We start from the raw sequence: 19,558 nt of genomic DNA, 5'->3' as shown, positions 1-19,558 counted from the left end.
CTTTAAAATCTCCCTGAGCTTGCAAAATGTTAGCAACATTGTTACTTTTTTGTCAAATGCACTTTTAGTTTTCATAAAGTAGCTTAATACTTCTGAATTTGGATTACAAATGCTTGAGGTAAATGTTTTAATTGTACCCATATTGTTTCCAACAGATATTTGAAGTAGTTCAACAAAATTAGTCTTTTAGGTCTTATTTTTAATAAAACTTGAATCTTGATATATTTTGGTTTAAGTGTCAAATCAACTTAGTGCCCACCATGGAAAACACTCCCACACATTAAGCATTCAGTAGAAATGAAGTTCTTATCCTGCTGAAACTGCAATTGCTTTGATGATGATCTATGACCTGGATCTATATCCTGCTAGTAAAAGCGTAGAAAGAATCAAAAATGTGCACGCCCATGTGAAGCAAGCAGTTAAATTAAGTGTCTCTGCCACCAGGTAACTGTCTGCTCCTTGATCTTATTTGATCTCTCCTAGTGAGGGCAGCTAGACAATGCTTAGCAACAAAGTGAACTCCTGTAATGCAGGATGGGAAGAAGCAACAGCAGTAGGTAAGACAGACACTAGCCTGAAGTTCCAGATGAAATTAATCCAATAAACAGCTTGCTGACAAAAAGGGGTAACACCTCACTGCCTTGTCCTCTCTAAGTCCTCTTCCATCTCTACCCACTAACCCAGGCGTCCTCAAACTTTTTAACCAGGGGGCCAGCACGCGGATGCAGAGGCAGGCAGTCATCTGCAGCTGCTTGCTTTCCCTCCCCAGCCCCCGGCAGGGGGGTTCTGTAAATACCGGGGGCCGGATTGAGGACCCTGGGGGGCTGTATCCGACCCGTGGGCTGCAGTTTGAGGACCCCTGTACTAACCCTTGCTTACTCCCCTGCTGCCACCCACATGACCTTTTCCCCTCCCTACTGCCACTTGCAGGACTTTTCCATAAGAGGATTCTTAAATGGAATTTCTTATGGAACTCATTAAAGCAGAGACAACTATCTGCTGAGGTGTTCTCTGTCATGCTGAAAGCTGTTTTATTTAAGTATACAATAATCACCTGACATGAAAATCTGTTAGAGCATACAGGACCAAAGAGAGATAGAACTGCACCTTTTTGAGTACTAGTAAACAATTCAATCTATTTATTCCCATGTACAGCACTGCACCTTTGAAAGAAGTTGGATTAAAGTGGAAGTGGTCAGTCATTAAATGGAGGAAAAAAACACATGGCCAACATAAGAGAGAAGCTGTAAAAATGCTCCACACAGAGGAATAAGAGAACATGAGAAGAAGAAAGACAGAAGGGATTTTACTTACTGAATGTGGGGGAAAAAAAAAACAAACCCAAAAAAAAGTATTACTGAAAGCATTATGGACATACTGCATTTAAAGTAATTCTCAGTACAGTGCACTTCCAACTGTAGGTATAGAAAATTCCCTCTGAAACGCCTAAACTAAGTGGACCACATATTATCATCTTCCTGAATAAACAAGTACCCTATATAAACTAAAAATTGTAAGCAGCAAGCTATGCTTTGCCTCTGTCCCAGTGTCACAGAACCTAATTACATAGGTATTTTGCTGTAGAGGAATGAAGGTGGGTTAATTAACATTGATAACATACAGCTGTGGGCTGGCTTCAGGGGCAGTGAGTTGGCTGATGTGGATAAGGTGCAGCTGTGGCTGGTTCCTGCTAAGTAGTTAAATAGCTGTAAGGGGTATGGAAGAGGAGCAGTCAATGAAGAGAGACCTAGAAGAAACAGAGTGAGGAGAGAGGGTGTGCCTTGGATGAGAATAGACAAGGAGAAGGCAGCAGAGGGACTGGCCTGGAGAGTATGAAGTAAACAGCACAGATAGTAGATGGACCCTAGAAACCTTGTAGGGGATTGGTGGCCGTGCTAGGGCAAGGCATACTAACTACTTATTGAAGTTAACTTGATATGTGATGGTAAAAGATCTTGTTGCAGCAGGCTAGTTTTGAGAGTGCTGTGACATTTTGCTAGAGCTTCTGAGGTATCTTGCAAGTACACCCACACACAAAAATAAGACTTGATATCTCAAAATTGATTTCCAGAGTATAAAAATAATACTTACTATTAAATTTTGTTTTGCACAATGTAATTCAAACATAAGGAAGTTCAGGCTTGCAACTACAGTAGAGATATCAGCTCTGTAGCGATCAGAGAACAAGTCAATACCAGGAACAAGCATATTTGTTTCATATTGTGCAAAGTCACAGTCAGATGTCGGATGTGGAAGAGAAGCTCTGAACAGGGTCTGAAAGTAATAATAATAATGAACTAGTGAAAAGATGTACAGGCATTAGTGAAACACTATAAAACTCAAACCCTTGAGACTCACAATGACTTCATAAAGGAAACTCAGCCAATATGTTAAGTACCCAGTTGTTTCTAGACAAAACCATGAAAAATCTTTTTAGAGAAAATGCTTTATGTGTGAACTTGATGGAGGAAAAAAAAACAGGCTGCAAATAGTCTAAGGACAGCATTTTACAAAACAAGCAAAAGAGAAAAACTTATCTAGGTGTACAAAAATAATCATGAAAGATTCCTCAGCAACTACTCCCCTGTTAGTGAAAAATCTTCCTAAAAAGTCAATGGAATTTGTCTCAGATTCCAGGTCAAAGCATACCAAATAAATCTCTGGAAACACTAGAAAAAAACTAATAAAGCACTAGGGGTTCTTACAAAGATTTCTCAGATTAATCTTAGGATAAGCTTTTGATCAGCAGACAGAAAGAACTTAATCATTTATTCAAACATCTCCATAATCAAGGAAAATGCATAAGAAAAATACATGTTTCTGGGGATGCATTCAAACATTTCTTCGCCAGTCCAAATGTTTCATGGAAAATATCTGCCATGAGAAGAAAAATCTTTTTCTTTTCCCCACAAAGTAAGGTATTTGGATTTTACTTAGCCTTAAGTCCTTGCCCCACCACCACCTCAGCTTTGGTTTCTGGGAGAGTTGCTGATTTTAAAGCCTGTTAAAAGCTAGTCCCACCCTAGTTCCGCCTTTAACTAGGTCAGCTAGTGTAGCTTAAACCATATAACTTAAAACTGATGTGAACTTTCAGGAAGTAACTTAAATGTTCCTCCTTTAAAAAGGGAGGAGTGCTAACATTGTCTCTGATATCAGATATTCCTTCCCTATTGTTTCTCTTGTTGGAAGTAGCAATGATATGCTAGAGAAATATGAATTTACATACCCAGATCTGAGATATTAACAAGCCTAAAGCCAAAGGTGGTACCAGAGGTGGAATTTAAATAAAGTTATAAAAGCTTTCCAAATCAAGGAACAAATTATGGGCTTGAATTTCGCAAGGTACAGCGACAGTAATTGATTATATTTTTCAAGATTCACCCTGCAAGCTGCTCCCATCCCAATTAATATCACTTCAGTCGAGTCCCAATTATTTCTACCGTTATACAACTGGAACAAATGATTACTACTATTTCTCTCAAATGGAGGAATCAAAATTGTTCAGCTTTGTACTACCAGCAATTACAGTGCTAGAAGCTAGTCAAAATTCTCCTTTACCTCTGGTTCTTCAACTTGTTCTCCCTTTGCTGAACTTAACAAGGTTTTAAATGTGGTCTAGCATAGGTCACACAGTCACAATCAAGGCTGGTACAAGACATTACAAAGTGGCATGGGTTTGTTTTGGAAGAAGCCAACCAACTTCCTGATGCTGCGATGCTGCACTGATAAGCAGCTGAGTAAGCATTGATCCGAGCGCAGTATGACTGGCAGAATACTTGCAGTTCTCCTTCCTATATCACTTTTGTTACTGGTATCTTAAAACTTCCTTTTAGAAGTGAACTGAAACCCTTTTTTCCTCTATACTTGGTTTCTGAAAATTTGCAAACTTAATTTTAGTGATATAATTTTCTTTGCAAATGAAATTGAATCATTTTGACTATCCTCTATTTTAGAGCAAACTTCTAACAGAGCTGAGATTTTAGTGTTACAAACCAGTATCTTTAAATGCTAAAAGAGATTTTAAAATTTCTTCTCTTAAGTCTGTTCTCCTGGTTGAAAATTTATGACAAACTGTGAAGACTCTGTACAGATCTGACAGAGAGAACTCGGCTATCGATTCCATCCAGCTCTTCCTGAGCAGAACACTTCAAGAGAAGGAAAATATATTGGACTGCCAAATATTTCAGCCATCTTCACTTTTCAGTATTTCATTATTTCTCTGAGACAGTAGACTCTTATTGAAGTGATAATTTTTAGGCTATAATACAGGAACACTGTTAAAAAACAGAGAATAAAAACATCTCATCTAATCCGCATAAACTGTCAACTATGTCTGATCTCCAGTTTTCCTTCACAATCAAAATGAAAATATTTTAATAGAGGCTTATTAAGATTTAGATTTTAGAATAAATTTTTCAACTTCATGAATTCTAACTGAAATTTTATTCTTACCTTAAAAAGCACAGCAGAAAAACAGCAGTATTTAGTTCTTAATCTCATCTTTGATGTTGTTATATACCTAAAGTACAACACATATGAATGTGCCCATCAATATAAATTATTCAAAAAAAAAAAAATTAATCTAGCATAACAATGATATTAACACAATCTAGATGTTTTCCGTATTGGAAAAGAGCTGCCTGTTCTGTAGATAGGTGCTCAGCCATGCCATGTGAAGTAAGGAGCATTTGACCAAAGACATATCTAGACAAAGGGAGTTCTCTGGATACTCTTTAAAGTTAAAGGAGGGAAACAGGCAATCTAAGTGCAAAATTCATCTCATACAAAACTAGAAAAAGCAAGTCAAGCAACTCACGCCTTGAAGTGTATTTCTTTCCATAAAGGAAGCCTAAGATAAGTAGCTCACGTGGACTTTCACATAGTAGATGTCTAGCTAGATTAAATTAATCACACACAGTACCTTATCAGAGCTTTAAACCACCCTGTTAGCAGGGTAATTATCTGATCTACAATATTAGAAATCTTTAATACAGATTAAAGATCAAGGAAAAAATTAGGGGCTTGAATTTTGCAAGGTACAGCGACAGTAATTGATTATATTTTTCAAGACTCACCCTGCAAGCTGCTCCCATCCCAATTAATATCAGACCCACTTCAGTCGAGTCACAATTATTTCTACCGTTATACAACTATAATATATATATAGTATATATTATATTATATATATATAATATATAATATACAACAATATAATGAAAGTATTCGAATCCTTTCATCTGAGACAAAGTCACTCTAGAAAGAGCAACTCAAGGGAAAGATGTTTAACATCTTCCTTTAAACTCTGTTTGACCCAAGTCAGGTCTGAATAGAAGAGATCTGCCTGAGGGAGAAGCTGAGAGGATAGCTCCCTCCAGATCCCTGGACTTGGAGGGATTTGAAATGGGCATATTAGCAGTAAAGGAATCGTATGCAGTGCAGTAAATATGTGCCACAAGCATCTGTAAACAGCTAGGGATTCTGTCTTGCCTAATTGGACCCAAAAATGCACCACAGCTCAGAATTTGGTTTAGAATCATCTTCAACTCATCTTTTCCTCTTGGGTGCCAATTCAGAGTGTGGCAATACCATTTCATCCTGAAATAGCCATGCTAATACTTTCAAAGCTACCTTGGTTTACAGGTACTTTACAGTGTTATTAATATGACCTGTTTCTCAGGTAAGACAGTTTACTCAGATGAATCTCTGCCCTTTCATGGGTATAATGCTTCCAAGGTCATTTAGAGCTGGCTTAGATATTTCTAAACTTTACATTTTGTACTTTTTTATATGGTACAATACATTGAGGAACAGCTCAGAATTACATCCATAGTATTTTACCAGCAGTCAAGGAGTACTGGACAGAAATATTTATTGATGGTAGACTTTAATACAGTAATTCAAATTTCATTTAGTTGTAATTCACCAGAAAATGAGTACTTTAGGCAGTAAATCTGCCCTCAAGATACATTAATATTTAATACGTGCAATGACTTGGAAGATATGATATTTCAATTGAAAATCAATATGATGTAAAATCCTTGTGCTTATGACTTTTTATCATTTTGTTTTATCTCAATGATCTCTTCATATAATATACAGCTGCAATTATTATCAAAGATGAGCACTCAAGAAAAGGGAACAAACAATATTCTCCAAAAGAACAACTTTCTTCCTGAAAGGAAAAATTCCTCTGGTTTTGATGAGTCTTTTTTATAGCAACTCATTAGTATTTTCATTTAATTTCAAGTTGTCTAATGTCCTAGATGAGCAATTTTTTTAAAATATGAAAGAAATGCAAATACAGATAAAATACTTACTGAGCTATCTTAGCCACTAAGACTGCTGCGTGTAAACATCCCCAAACTCCAGCCTGAGAAAGAAATTTCTGACTAATATCGGTTGATCTTCCAACTGCAAAGCAGTCTGTAGCATTTTTTGGAAAATCTAACTCTTGCCAGTTGTTAAGAGCATCGGCAGTGTTGAGTGTTTCATCAAGGGCTTGACACCAATATTTAAAAGCAGCTCTGTAACACATAAAAAATGTTCTCATCATATTGCTGACATTTTCCAAAGTGGAAGATAAGACTCGCTTCATTTTACCTTATTGCCTGAGATACAAGTAATTCTGATTAGGTCAAAAACTGAAATACAGTTTCTACAACACAGAAAGATACCATTCCTGGTCAACAGACTTATTGAGATAGCAATAGATATTACTTCTTAAAAACACATAGAGATGCTTAATTAATTTGCTTAATTGCAATTAGCTAGCTAAGAAAAAAAAAAATCCTGAAAAAAAGTCTCAAAATATAGCTAATAGTGAGTTAGATGAAAGGTTGTGTGGACTTGAGGACAGCACAAGAACTTACAAGACAGCTGGAGGGTATATGAATGCCAATTAGAAAATGAAACAATGCCCTTTTTTAGTCCAATAACTAGGTACCTTTTGTTTCCAGCATAAAAGTGAAGATTTCCAAGTTCATGTAGAGCCTGAGCCTTGAGGTCTCTTTGGTTGTTTATTTCAAGGATTCCTGTTATTCATTTTTTTAGCAGATTAGAAAAAAAATATTGTAACACCATTAAATCAGTGAAAAAATCTTGAACAAATTTTGCATGAGAAGTAGACCTGCATCAACATGTAATTCAATGCATTCATATTTTTGAAAGATTTATTAGGCTTTTACATTTTACCTTCAAATGTACAATTTCTTATTTCTACTAACTTTAAAAACAAGAGTAGGATATATTTATGGAGCTGTTTACCTAAGCTTTTGTATTTTTGTGTTTTCAGACCTCTCAAATTTCTTCCTCTTCAAGAGATAAACTGGGAAGCAGGCCATTGGCCCTGCTAAACAGCACTGGCTGCATACAGCACAGTAGCACTGTCCTGAGCTCATTTCTGGATCCCTTAGTTCAAATAAAACAAGTTATCCCATCTGTTGACCTGCTGCACCTCACCTATTTCATCATACAGCAAAAACAGGTAGTAGTGCTCAGCTGTATTAATACTGTATTACTACATACATATTAATACATCTGTATTACTGTATTAAAGCCATATTAGAATGTAAGATGGAAGCCAAGCAACTAGGTCTTATATTCAAATGCACAGAATCCAAAAGGTCTGTTTTCTAGGGAAAAAAAACCTATCATGGAACTAAAATGAATCTGCTAAACACTACAGCAGAATTTTAATTTGGGAATAATCAGTGCACCACCACTGAAGTAATGCTTTTTCATAAGATGAGATAACTGTAGAGGTTATGAACCAACCAGTGGCTTGTTTAGGATCTAAAGCAGATTTTCTGAATCAACAGAAAGAAGGGTGTGTGTTTCTGGAAACCAGCTTTCAGACAATTATAGCTGTCTGATGGAGGAAAATAACACTGAAATAAACATATATGATAGGCAGAATGATATTACATCTTAGCTGTAAACAGAAATTTATGAAAAAATTACCAATTGTTTGTTCATAGGAAGAGATAACTACTGAAAGCTGTGACTGTGGTATCGGTTTACTCTCAACCATACTGGAGAAACTGAATTTTTCTTGAGAAAGATCACGTGGTGTTGGTAGAAGTATCAGTTCAGCTCCGACAGTAAATTCCAGCCTTCTGTTTGAAGAAGTATGACGGCCAATTGCTCTTCCAGCATTTTCTAGACCAGAAAAGTGATTTATATGATCAGTTTGGAAAAGCATTATACTATTTTCCAGCACCACAAATATTTCCACACCACATTACTCAAACATAGAATTCCTGTGGACCCTATTCTTATCTGGTTTCCTATACTATGATTCTGTCTTTGTGTCTCCCAATTAAACTCACTGGACAAAACTCACTGGTCAGTACAACCAAATGAAAATACGTGCTCTGTCAGAGAAAATAAACTCTTGAATATCTGCCAGTCAGTCCTTTGACAGAGGTTTGGCTGCAGACAATTGACACAGCTGCATGAAAAAAAATGTATCATTTCATCGCAAGAGAGAAATCATAGGGAAACAGGCTTAGAGTACAGAACTTCATCTATAACTTCATATTCTATGTTTTTTCTAATTGTCAATAATCACTAAAATTTGAATTTAAAATTATATTCCTTTCACTCTTCACTATTTTGACTGCATATACACTTTATTAAGTGAGAAAAACTACGATAAATAACTCACCTTGTGTGCTTGCAAGAAATAATGAAAGTAGTTTTCTGCTGTGTCTCAGTGCTCTGCTGTGATATTTACATTTTTGTAGAGTTTCTCTGAAACATTTCAGTGCATTATTCACATCAAGAGGTACATAAACTAGGGCTTTCGCTTGACTACAATCTAAAAAGAATTCATAATTATGGAGAATAATTTTGCATTACATAAATATATATATTTTTTGTAAATCACCTTGCAAAACATACTTTTTAATAATTTCATAACTTTAAAACTAAAGTATATTAATGTAATCACCTTTGCATCCTATTGGATTATGCATTAAAGAAAAAATATTAACCAGCAGGATCACTTCTGAGCATTTATATCTTTTCCAGTGTTACATTTTAGTTATCATGTGACATCTATATCCCCTGAATTCCATCTGCCCTGGGAATGCCTCAGCTCAGCTCTCTGCTCTGAATTCCAGTATCTGAAGTCTTGAAACAATTTTTTTACTACAACTGCTGATCCTATTTACTACAATTACTGTAATAATAGTAGTAATAATAGCAAAAGTATTTTAAAATTATAAAAAAATAGTAAAAATACTGCATAATACTATCTACTCTTCTTACATACAGTGTTATTTATTGTTTAATAACTTTCCTCAGCTGAATTCAACACAAAGCTTTGTGTGCAATACATTGACATCTGTGATATGAAGAACTGTGATTAACAAACTTCCATTAAAGACTATAACATTTTAATCCTGACTGATAAGATCAACAACTGTGGGTAAAAGAGGTGTTTTGTCAATTTATAGTTCAGTTTTTCCGTTGATTCTATCGATAACAGTGCAGGCTCACATTAACTTCAGGGTATATTGCTGAACACCCAACAATACCAATGGAAAACTGGACCAAGACCACCACGCTCACTCAACACACTGTAGGTCACCTGGCAGGTGCATGACAACTGCTTTTCTCTGCTTTCAGATACAGCCTGAATATATTTGGAAAGGTCTTGAAAACATTAATTTCCATCCAAAATATCAAGAATAATAATCTGAAGCCAAACCTGAGTTTCTATTAAAAGAAACAGATTATAGAAGCAGTGGCAGACCTATGATAAGGAGGAAAACAAAGAAATATCCTGTTTGAAAAGAAGAAAAAGATATGAGGGAAAAAGAGAACTCACAAGACTGAAATGTGTTCTGACCTGTATAATCATTTCTCATCTCAGGATAGAAAAAGCATCCAGGAAAAATCCGTTCACTAGCAGAATGGGCAACAGGCAGCTGTAATTTCTGCCCTATGTAGTTTCTGCAACTCATCTAAAAAGCAAGTTTTGTTTCATGATAATTGGCAACTATTCAGAAATATCAATGTTTGGTGCTTAAAGTATCTAAATACTCAGTCATAGAACAAAACATAAGAGGAGTGATTTACTAAGACACAAGTACCACTGTCAGTAAGAGGTGAAACATTCACAACACCTAAATATTGGATAAAATATATAACTGTTTAGTTGTTAATGAATTAAACTCATATCTTATTTGGTATTTGCCATAATCATGAGCAACTCGTTGATGTTCAGCAAATATTCCACCTTTCTTTGTCTGGATAAATGCAGCTTGCAAAGAACCTGTCAGTAGGAGCAGTGTTCCAATGCAGAAACAAAGCAATGTCTTTGCATTTAATTTTAATTAATTGCAAAGATTGCACAATATCCAAATAAATGTTTTCAGGTTAAAAGAGCAGCAAAAAGAACTAACATGAATTAGATTTAGGATCATAGTATGGAATCGGTACATTATGCATGGAAGAAATTTTCTCTGAGTCATCAAGTGCAGACCTCTGCCACTGCTGGAATCATGTCATATAAGCCTTTTCATGCACTTCAATCAATCATGTTCATTAATTTATTATAATTTAATATTTGTGAACATTATAAAAAATCATATTAAATTAATCAGTGAAGGTACTTCTCCATATTTAGTTCACATTAAGAGTCAGTGCCCAAATAAGAAATCTATGGTTCACCTTATGTGCATTATCAGACAGATATTTCATGAAATGAGATTCATGGCTTTCTGGGCCACTGAATTGCTGTATCCTTTCCAGCAGCTTCCTCTGAGCATATACCAGCAGCGGACTCACTTGCTCTGTGTACCTCTCACTGAAAAAAAGCAAAGTATAGTAATTAAGAAAAATAACAGTCTATTTAACTATATAACGTTGCTTTTTAGTTTATATTAGAGTTGGTGTAACTTACTGTGTAAATATGTTAAATTGTACAGCTATGTGCACCAGTGCTTCCCACTTCTTCATTTGATATAACAATTCTATTGTTTTAAGAATCAGATTACATATCCATTTCAAGTCAACCACATTCACATCATCCAGGGGAGACTGTGGATGGAGATTAGAACCACCATTCTCATCCATAATACCTCCTAAACAACTGGGAATGCAGAAGTCTCCTTCAGGTTCCACAGTCTACAGTGAAGAAACATTATTCTACCTGTTATTTTCAAACTTGTTTTTAGGACAAATCAACTTATAAAGATTAGAAAATACGGTAAAGTACTAAAAAATTATTACAGAGAATAACTTGAACATATCAGAATACAATGCAAGAGAAAGAAAACTACCTATGTGATAATAAAGAGTATACTGTCTTAATAGAAATAAATTTTACCTTAAGAGACCTGCTTGCTTGTAGTTCAGTTATCATATCAATGATCATGTCTGATGCCAAATAAAATGGCAACCAGATAGTGTTTCTAAGCAAACTCATAGTAATGGGAAATATATCCATATGAGAATGTGAATGGTTAGCAACCAATTGTAATTCTTGAGTATAGTTCCAAAGTTCTCGACAAGCATTTTGAAGCAATGTCCAGTGGCCACCACGGTGAGCAAGAACCTATGCATACCATTCAAAATATAATTATACTTCAGAAATACAGAAACTAAAAGCTTCATTCTTTTCTTGCAAAGCTTAAGTAAGGTTTCAAAATTACAGTCTATAGATCATCCTTAATAACAGATCATTCAGTATTTAAATTTCTATAAAGCATTACAGAACTTTGATTTGGAAGTTTACATAGAAGCACTAATTTATAATTGAATTTAATTGTTGCTTTTGGTGTGAGAATAAGAAATAAAAATTAATTCACACCACTTATGTGGATTTACTTGGGTTTAGAAGGATTTATGGGAAGAGAAGTCAGTCTGTATTTCCTTTTAATCACTGGTCCCCTTGTTTATACTACCGAGTCATTCACTAAGACCTGTAAATGGAAAGGTGAGCGTGCAAGTATTTTTAGAAAGATTTAACAAACATGAGAAGGAAAGTTACAAAGGCTAAATGAAAAATAATAATCTTTATAAACTAATACATCTTTGATAGAAGTATACATTATGATAGGTGATATCCCTGACATTTCATACATTGTACTCAGACAATTTGCAGAAGATAAGAAATCATTGCTTATTCCCCACTGAAGTTTTCCTGACATTTCTGAAGTGTGTTTTTTTTAATGTAGAAAGTAGGAAGTATTGTAAAGCAATGCTTAGTAATAAATAAAATGTTAATAAGAAAGTGTATCTTACCACTGCTCTTCTTAAATGCAAAAAGATTTCTGTAAAATGCTCTAATAAAATTGTATTTGACAGAAACTGGTTGTATTCTTTGGGTGAATGAGAGATGGATATTTCTGTATCATTTGCTGTTTGAGTTTGAGGAGTATGTGTTCCACTCAGTTTAATGCTGTGCTCAGATTTATCTGTACCTGAAGACAAAAAGTTCACTGGTTAAAAATCAGTTAACATTCTCGTAAAAATAAGGAAGATAATGTTATCAGCCAGCTAGGATTTTCCTGTGGCAGCTAAATACTTAAATGTTAGGAAATGCCAATGTTAAGGTTATCTTATTTATAAGACTATGATATTTAAAATATAAGATGCTTTTACTCAAGCGTTGGAAGAAGCAGGGATAAAAAAAAGTTTGAGCAAGATAACAATGTGTACTAAATAGTTTCCAGCCTCAAAGCCAAAATACAGCCTCATAAGAAGTTAAGTTTTAGAAAGAAATCACCATGTAGCAAGCTCCCAAGAACATTTCTGAAACCGAGGCCTTTTAAAAGGAGAAGTTAGGAAGAAGGGAAGATACCTGACAAATTATGTGGTATGTGTAGAATTGCTTCATTATTTTATTCAATACCAAATATCCTCCAAGGAAAACACAAAGATTCAAGCTTGTAGGATACAGTAGTATCTCAGCTAAGCTAATTTCAAGCTAAACGGTATTTGAACTCTATAGCAAACTGCACACTTCATGAAATTCACTCATTCATTCAGAATTGCTGCAAAGACTAGGAGGTAGTAAACAGTATTCTCACCAGTTTTCAACAAGTTTCAGTGACTTGTAAGCATCAAGAGTATAACTAAGCTTACTTTTATTATAACTAAAAGTAAGCTGTTGCAAAGAGAATGAATGACTTCAACTGCTAGTTTTTGTTACAGCTCCTTGGAAGAGGCAAAGAGGATGGCAGATTCCTACCTAAGGAAATCCTACATGAAATCATAGTCAGGTATGGCAAGAAAGTTCCCTGAAGTGCTGTTGAAAAGACCAGGCTTGTGATGTCTTCTTGAACTTATGGTGGCTAGGCAGACTCCTTTGCGTTGACTTCTATGTTATCACCAACATCTGAGGTAATCAAAGTCCTATATTTCACAGTTACTTACAAACAGGAGCCTTTTGGCTTGTGCTGAAACCTCAAAGGATGTTAGGGAAAATAGCTAGGATAATAGAACAGTCAAATGTGAAAGACAGAGAATTGAAGTAAAAGTGGTAGAAAATAAAAAATTGAACCTGAGGTAGGCTCTGCCACAGGAAAACCCTAAGGAGCAAGCAGTAGAGATGGAAACCTAAATTATTCTACTTCAGATTTGAAAGATGATAATAAACTTCAGTCCATAATTTTAAGAAAGACTTACAGAACCATCCAGGTAATTATTGACCTGTTAGGAAATCTATATGAAACTAGAGACCAATTAACAACCACAGAAACTGATTAAAATTATCATTGCATTTAAAATAATCTGCAATATTATCAATTTAATAGGTCTAGTAGCATGGCTTCTGCAAACCAAAAGCTGTATCACTAATTCATTAGAATTTATAAAATTGTTACTAAAGTATAGGATAAAGAATAACCAATTGATTAGAAGTAACATATTTATCAATACAGTAAACACTGTTCAGAGTTAGTATAAATGCCCCATTATTGACTATGACTTCTTTTATATTACATATGCCAAAAAGAAAAAATACAGATACACTTAATGAAATCCAGAAACATCTCTTTAAATTGGCATGAGTATTTTTTCAAAGGTGATGTGGAGAACTAATGGTGGAGGTCAAGACAGAATTTAAGAGAAGGTTAAAGTTGAAACTGATTCCAGTTGTACACTCATTAAAAGTTCTTACAATTTTGTTTTTCAGTCACTCCTGACTTTTTAAGGATAGGTGGTGTTGGTGTTCTCATGTTATTCTCTATGGCTTCTCTCACCACTACAGTGCCAGAATTATTTAATGAGAATATTTCAGGATCCAAAATATTGTAACTGCAGAATGGGAGAAAAAGGAAGAAAGCACAAAAAAAACCCCAGATATCATAATAAAAAAAACTTTGATATATATGCACACAAAATTAATTTTCTCAAACGTGAGTTTTGATTACTTTCCAGCAGCTTTAGGAAGCACAAATAATGAAGTATTAGGAATCAGAAATAATGAAGTATAGCCAAAAGTTATAAGGAAACAAAAAATAGCATAATATATTCTATTTCAGAGGTTTCATCTGACCAGTCAATGAGCAACCACAAATATGCATGTCACCAGTCATTTGATGGAAAGCAAAACTTGTTACATAGTAAACCAATTTGCATTTGGAAGCTGAACTGTTCATATGACAAATTGACTGATGATACTGTAATTCAGGTCTGTTTGCATTAATGGCAATAACAGAATAATCTATATTGATAGCAATCACTGATAATGCAATAAGATATACCTGTCCAGATACTGTGAACCACAAATTCCAATGTTATATTGCTCATTCAGTTTCTTTTTAAGTAAGTTGTAGTGTGCAACTGCCAGATAGATATTCATCTGAGACCTCCAGGGCATTTCTTCAAGACACATGTGATGAAACTTCTTTCGGTTTAAGTAACTACTCACAATTGGTTTCAGCAGTACCACCAAGGTGTGACGAGCTACTTTTTGCAACTTTTCCTTGTATTTCCTAAACCAAAATATATGCAGTAGCAAAAAATGAAATTGTGTTTTATTGAAGCTCTAGAAAAGAAAATCATGGGAAAGATACACAGAAATATCCCATTGCATAACCACATACTTTTATTAACTCAGAAGCACATTACACATTTCAACCAAAAGGATTTTTGCTGCAGTCAAGAAAAGCAATTGTGCTTTCCCTCTTTATGTACACTTAATACACACTAAATCCTATCTTATATTTTATGCACTTCCATAAGGTATTTGTCTTAGTACTTATAAAAAGCTTAGCTCTGTGCTTGATGTTATTTGTACCTGAATCATCCAAACAGATTATTATAGTGAATACAATGTGGTTCACACAGTCTGTTCAGGAGATGGAGGGTTTACTATTATACTGTAAATTTCAATCATCCTTTTTATTGCTGTGTTTTGGTAGCTAATCATCCTCAGTGTGAAGAAAACATTTCATTTCAAATTTGCATGCCTGGTTTTAATTTCCAGCCATAGAGTTTTTCTATGTTTCTCTGCCAGATCAAACAATTCTGAATTACCTAGCACATACAATGCTGTAGTCAAATCAAGTATCTTTTTTTCTTTTTTATAAACTTTAAACTGATTCCTTTATCGATATAAATTGTTATTCTGCCTGTTTCTCAACTTTAAAATATGGGCAGAACAGTATACCACATACAATGTTGATTACATTATGCTGCAATATTATTATGTAAGATACAAAAGAGTAGCCAAAAAAGCAAAAAGCCCAGGATAAGTTAAACAGCCCCACTGAAAGCCATGAAAATCATGGTAAGGTGTGTGTGGGGGGTTCTGTTGAAGTCAAAAATGGGATGGTTCAGATAAATATTTAGATGATAGTGTATAGAAGACTTTTCTTACTTTCTTTATTTAAAACACTTCCAGATTCAGTTATGTGATTGCTTATATTCAGATATTTCTAGTTTTTTACTTGCTAACTGCTGGAAGCATAAGTGACCAAAGTACCAGGTAATAAGTACTAAAAATTCTTTTAGGTTGGAAGGTACCATTATTACTGACTTAACCAAATATATAGAAATATTTGCCAAAAGAAGAGGTGAATGAATTTTCATTTGTTTTCATCAAGAAACAGTTTTTTGAAAGCTACAGAACAGATAATCCAAGAAGACTAGCAAAAGGATGACAAAAATCACTCTGAAACTACCTGAACATCAAGAACAAATAAACATTCTTTATTCATTTCTAACAACCAAGCTCCTCAACACAGTGTGAAAAGCATTATAGTATACAGATTAACAGCTTTTCCACCACAATGAATGCTCAAGCTAACACAACTGAAATACAGTCTTGGATTATTAATACAAAGTCTTCAAAATCATCAACAGTTTTTTTCTTAAATAAATATGAGACAGATTATGATCTCTTGAGTGGAAGCCAATTTTATACCAAACAAAACCAGTAAAAAACGTAAATGGACTGTCCACAAATTCATCCCTCTGATAGAAAAAAGTTTTACAATACACTTCAAAATACTTAATATTAAATAAACTAAATTTCAGTTAAAATACTTTTGTCCTGTATATGAATCTGACAATTTATGTTCATATACCTTTGTGCTTCTGGAGACTGCATTATGTTTGGATGTTTCATTAAATACTGTCTAAGAGTCTGTCTTTTTCGAATAGGACTCAAGGCTTCTTTTCTTGTTTTCTTCAAAGCTGATGCCTCTGGTTCCTTTAAAAGTGACGTCTCTGTATTCTTTAAAAAAATCTTCCGTTAAAATCTTAAATATACTTCAAATACTTCTTTATACCTACATTATTAATTACTTGAGGTATACAGCAGTTTGGGTTATGCAGGAACAGAACAGAACAGAAAATAAATTCTGGAACTGTTTGTCAAAATAAGACAGCAAATGAAATATTTAATATTCCAGAAAGCTTTACAGTCTTTTTGAAGGTATGTATCAAGTGACTGACACTAAGAAGTCAGTCAGGTCCCCAAATATTTTCTTTCATATACCAGTGTTTTTCATCTCAAAAATAATGATAGTTCTTTTCCTATTATTACAAAAAGTAGAACTTTGCAATACAAAAACTGAGACAGAAAACCCTTTCCCTAATCTATCTCAGATGCTAGCAGTATTGCAACATTACTAGAGGGTTATAAGGGAGAAAACTCTTCCTCCAAAACAATACAAATCCTTATTATACTTGCTTTCCAAAAAAAGAAAAAAAATATTTTAAAAGAATTCTGAACGAAAAGTCTTTATTGTGCAATTAAAATATCTGCACAAGGACTTAATAATGAACAGCTACTCATGAAAAAGTGTAAGTACAACATACTGTAAAAAATGCCTGAACTGATATCCTTTTCTTAATGTGATGGTACCCAAGGCATTTCCTACTAACTTACTGGGGTTTTTTAAAGGTAGCTGATGAAAGGCAAGCTTTCATTGATTTCACTGATGCATTACTCTGACTCATCTTAAATTCCTCACAATTGTTGGCCTTCCAGATAAATCCCAGATCAACTTTTCTTCCTGGTATCAGGAGTGCAGAGGTGAGCTGAAGACTAGAATTTGTACCTCAGATTTTTGTAATTACGCATATCTCTAGCTGAAGGTTTTATGAGACAGCTTTTAAAAATTTACTTTTGTGCTTACAGTATTGCTGCCTAGTAAAGACATACATAACTCCTTAAAAATAAAACTCACTTTCTGAAATTCCATAACTCCTATAGTGTATCTATCCATGCCTTCTGGCAGAGTGGGAGAACTTGCTTCTTCTGTTGAAATTCCATTGATAGAGAGAAGGTGGTTGTTCCTCCTGACAAAAAACATGATCTTAAAAACATCATCATCATCATCATGTTAAACTCCTTTCATAGCTAACGGGTTATCGTTAGGAACAGGTATAGCACATGCAATTCCTATTTCATTAGGAGTTTTAAATACAGCAAGTTTTCTGTCCTACTTCTCCTTCAGACAATAAGGAAGTGCTCGCTTTCAAGGTTTATTACAGAAATCTGAATTTATAGGTAACAACCCTCTCACCTTCCTAACTCCTAGTAAAACAAAACAGTTTGCTTCGTTACCCAAATTCTACTATGGAATTCTGCAAAGAACTTTTCCATGTCCAATTTTTTGGTGTTTTGTAACAGCAGTTCCTGTTCCCTATAATATACCTTCTCTTCATTGATTATTTGCATTTCAAATTTTAGAAATATTGGTGTGCATTTTTAACAAAGTTGTAGTTAAATTTCTTTGGGATCCTTTTAGGTAAGTATCTACCATTTGATTCCACTTACCTTTTAAGTACAGAAATTTTTTTAGACACTACAGTAGGCCCTGATGAGTTTGCTTTTCATTTAACCCAACATACTCTAAGTTATCCCCCAAATGGCCACATTACCAAGTGGTGTCTGTGAAAAGGAAAATCCTGGGAATGGCTAATGGTAGGCTAATGGGGTAGGAGTTTTGAACAGACAGAGCTGAGGAAGAACCCTCCTTGTGTAATGAGGTCACAATACAATATTTTCTGTAGCTATATAACCCTCTGTTCATGGAACTTCTGCAGACTAGGAGCCATCAGAACGGCTCCAGATGGGTCTGCTACCAGGTAAAATTTAGTTTGTGCTGTAACTGTGACACTGGTAAATCTAAGTAGTAGTTTTTCACTACTGCTATAATAGTAATAATATAAATGAGTAATAACTATACCTTTTCAAGTAAACTTGCACATTGCTTGCCCATTCCAGAACACATTGAAACTTCTCTTCATTCAGGATTTTGTGCAAAACTTGAACAAAGAACTCAAGAAATCGTGATTTCTTTCTGAATTTCATCACTGCAATAAAATAACAGATAATTAACACAGTTTTTGTAATTATGCTGCAACAGGTTTCTGAATTCAGCTATAATTATAGCTATGTATGTCTCAAAGCATATATCTATGTCATGTTGCATGCTGATGAAGGCAAGGTATGCTGATACTAAAATCAGATAGGTCACAATATACAATAACAGTTGTTAAATACTTCTTGTGACCAGGCATACAGAATCACAAACTCACTCTATTTACACTCCTAGAATGACAAACATTCTAAGGACTGAGAAAACAATTTTGGAACTATTTCTGTATTATGCAGTATATAGTGAAAAAATATTTTATAACAATATTCAACATGCCTGTTTTTCCACATGCTGGAAAATCCTGAAAAAAACAATAAAGCAAGTATAAATAAAGCATCCTATTCACTTGGGTTGCTCTTCTCAGTGACAGTCATATTACTGTACAAAATCACAGTTCTCATTGCAGCAGTGGAGCTGTGATGTCTAGATTTTAGGCAGCTTTTTAATTGCTTGCAAACTGCTTTTACTGTTTGGCTGTCTTTGTAATTTTTTACCATCAAGAAATAAATAAAGTATTTACCCTATCTGAAAGCTATACTAATTTTACAGGCTAGGCTCCATTGTTATTTTGAATACCAGCATTAAAAAAAAATATAAGGCAGCGGCAAAGGCCACATAACGAATCTTAAATCCTATTTCAAAAACGCAGGTGTACTCAGACTTCCATGAATTCTTTCAGTAACATAATTTAACATGGAAATGGGGTACCT

At 34.5% G+C, this 19,558-nt stretch overlaps 1 protein-coding gene across 1 annotated transcript in view; it reads right to left on the bottom strand.

Annotated features, from left to right (window-relative positions):
• CFAP54 (cilia and flagella associated protein 54) overlaps positions 1-19,558 on the bottom strand; it is a 118,676-nt gene that overhangs the window by 41,375 nt on the left and 57,743 nt on the right. Inside the window, exons 31-46 of the mRNA XM_027815404.2 lie at positions 18,657-18,783; positions 17,652-17,763; positions 16,545-16,693; positions 14,718-14,948; positions 14,132-14,268; positions 12,253-12,431; positions 11,336-11,563; positions 10,910-11,133; positions 10,678-10,813; positions 9,854-9,968; positions 8,666-8,818; positions 7,960-8,157; positions 6,944-7,031; positions 6,318-6,524; positions 4,453-4,519; positions 2,092-2,274 (exon numbers count right to left, since the gene is read on the bottom strand). Coding sequence (XP_027671205.2) covers positions 2,092-2,274; positions 4,453-4,519; positions 6,318-6,524; positions 6,944-7,031; positions 7,960-8,157; positions 8,666-8,818; positions 9,854-9,968; positions 10,678-10,813; positions 10,910-11,133; positions 11,336-11,563; positions 12,253-12,431; positions 14,132-14,268; positions 14,718-14,948; positions 16,545-16,693; positions 17,652-17,763; positions 18,657-18,783 — 2,534 coding nt within the window. The remainder of the gene's footprint in view (positions 1-2,091; positions 2,275-4,452; positions 4,520-6,317; positions 6,525-6,943; positions 7,032-7,959; positions 8,158-8,665; positions 8,819-9,853; positions 9,969-10,677; positions 10,814-10,909; positions 11,134-11,335; positions 11,564-12,252; positions 12,432-14,131; positions 14,269-14,717; positions 14,949-16,544; positions 16,694-17,651; positions 17,764-18,656; positions 18,784-19,558) is intronic.

This window comes from Falco cherrug, chromosome 5 (assembly GCF_023634085.1).
Source record: "Falco cherrug isolate bFalChe1 chromosome 5, bFalChe1.pri, whole genome shotgun sequence".
Taxonomy (NCBI): Eukaryota; Metazoa; Chordata; class Aves; order Falconiformes; family Falconidae; genus Falco; species Falco cherrug.
Note: the sequence above shows the minus strand (reverse complement) of the source record. Positions and strands in the feature narration are given on the sequence as shown.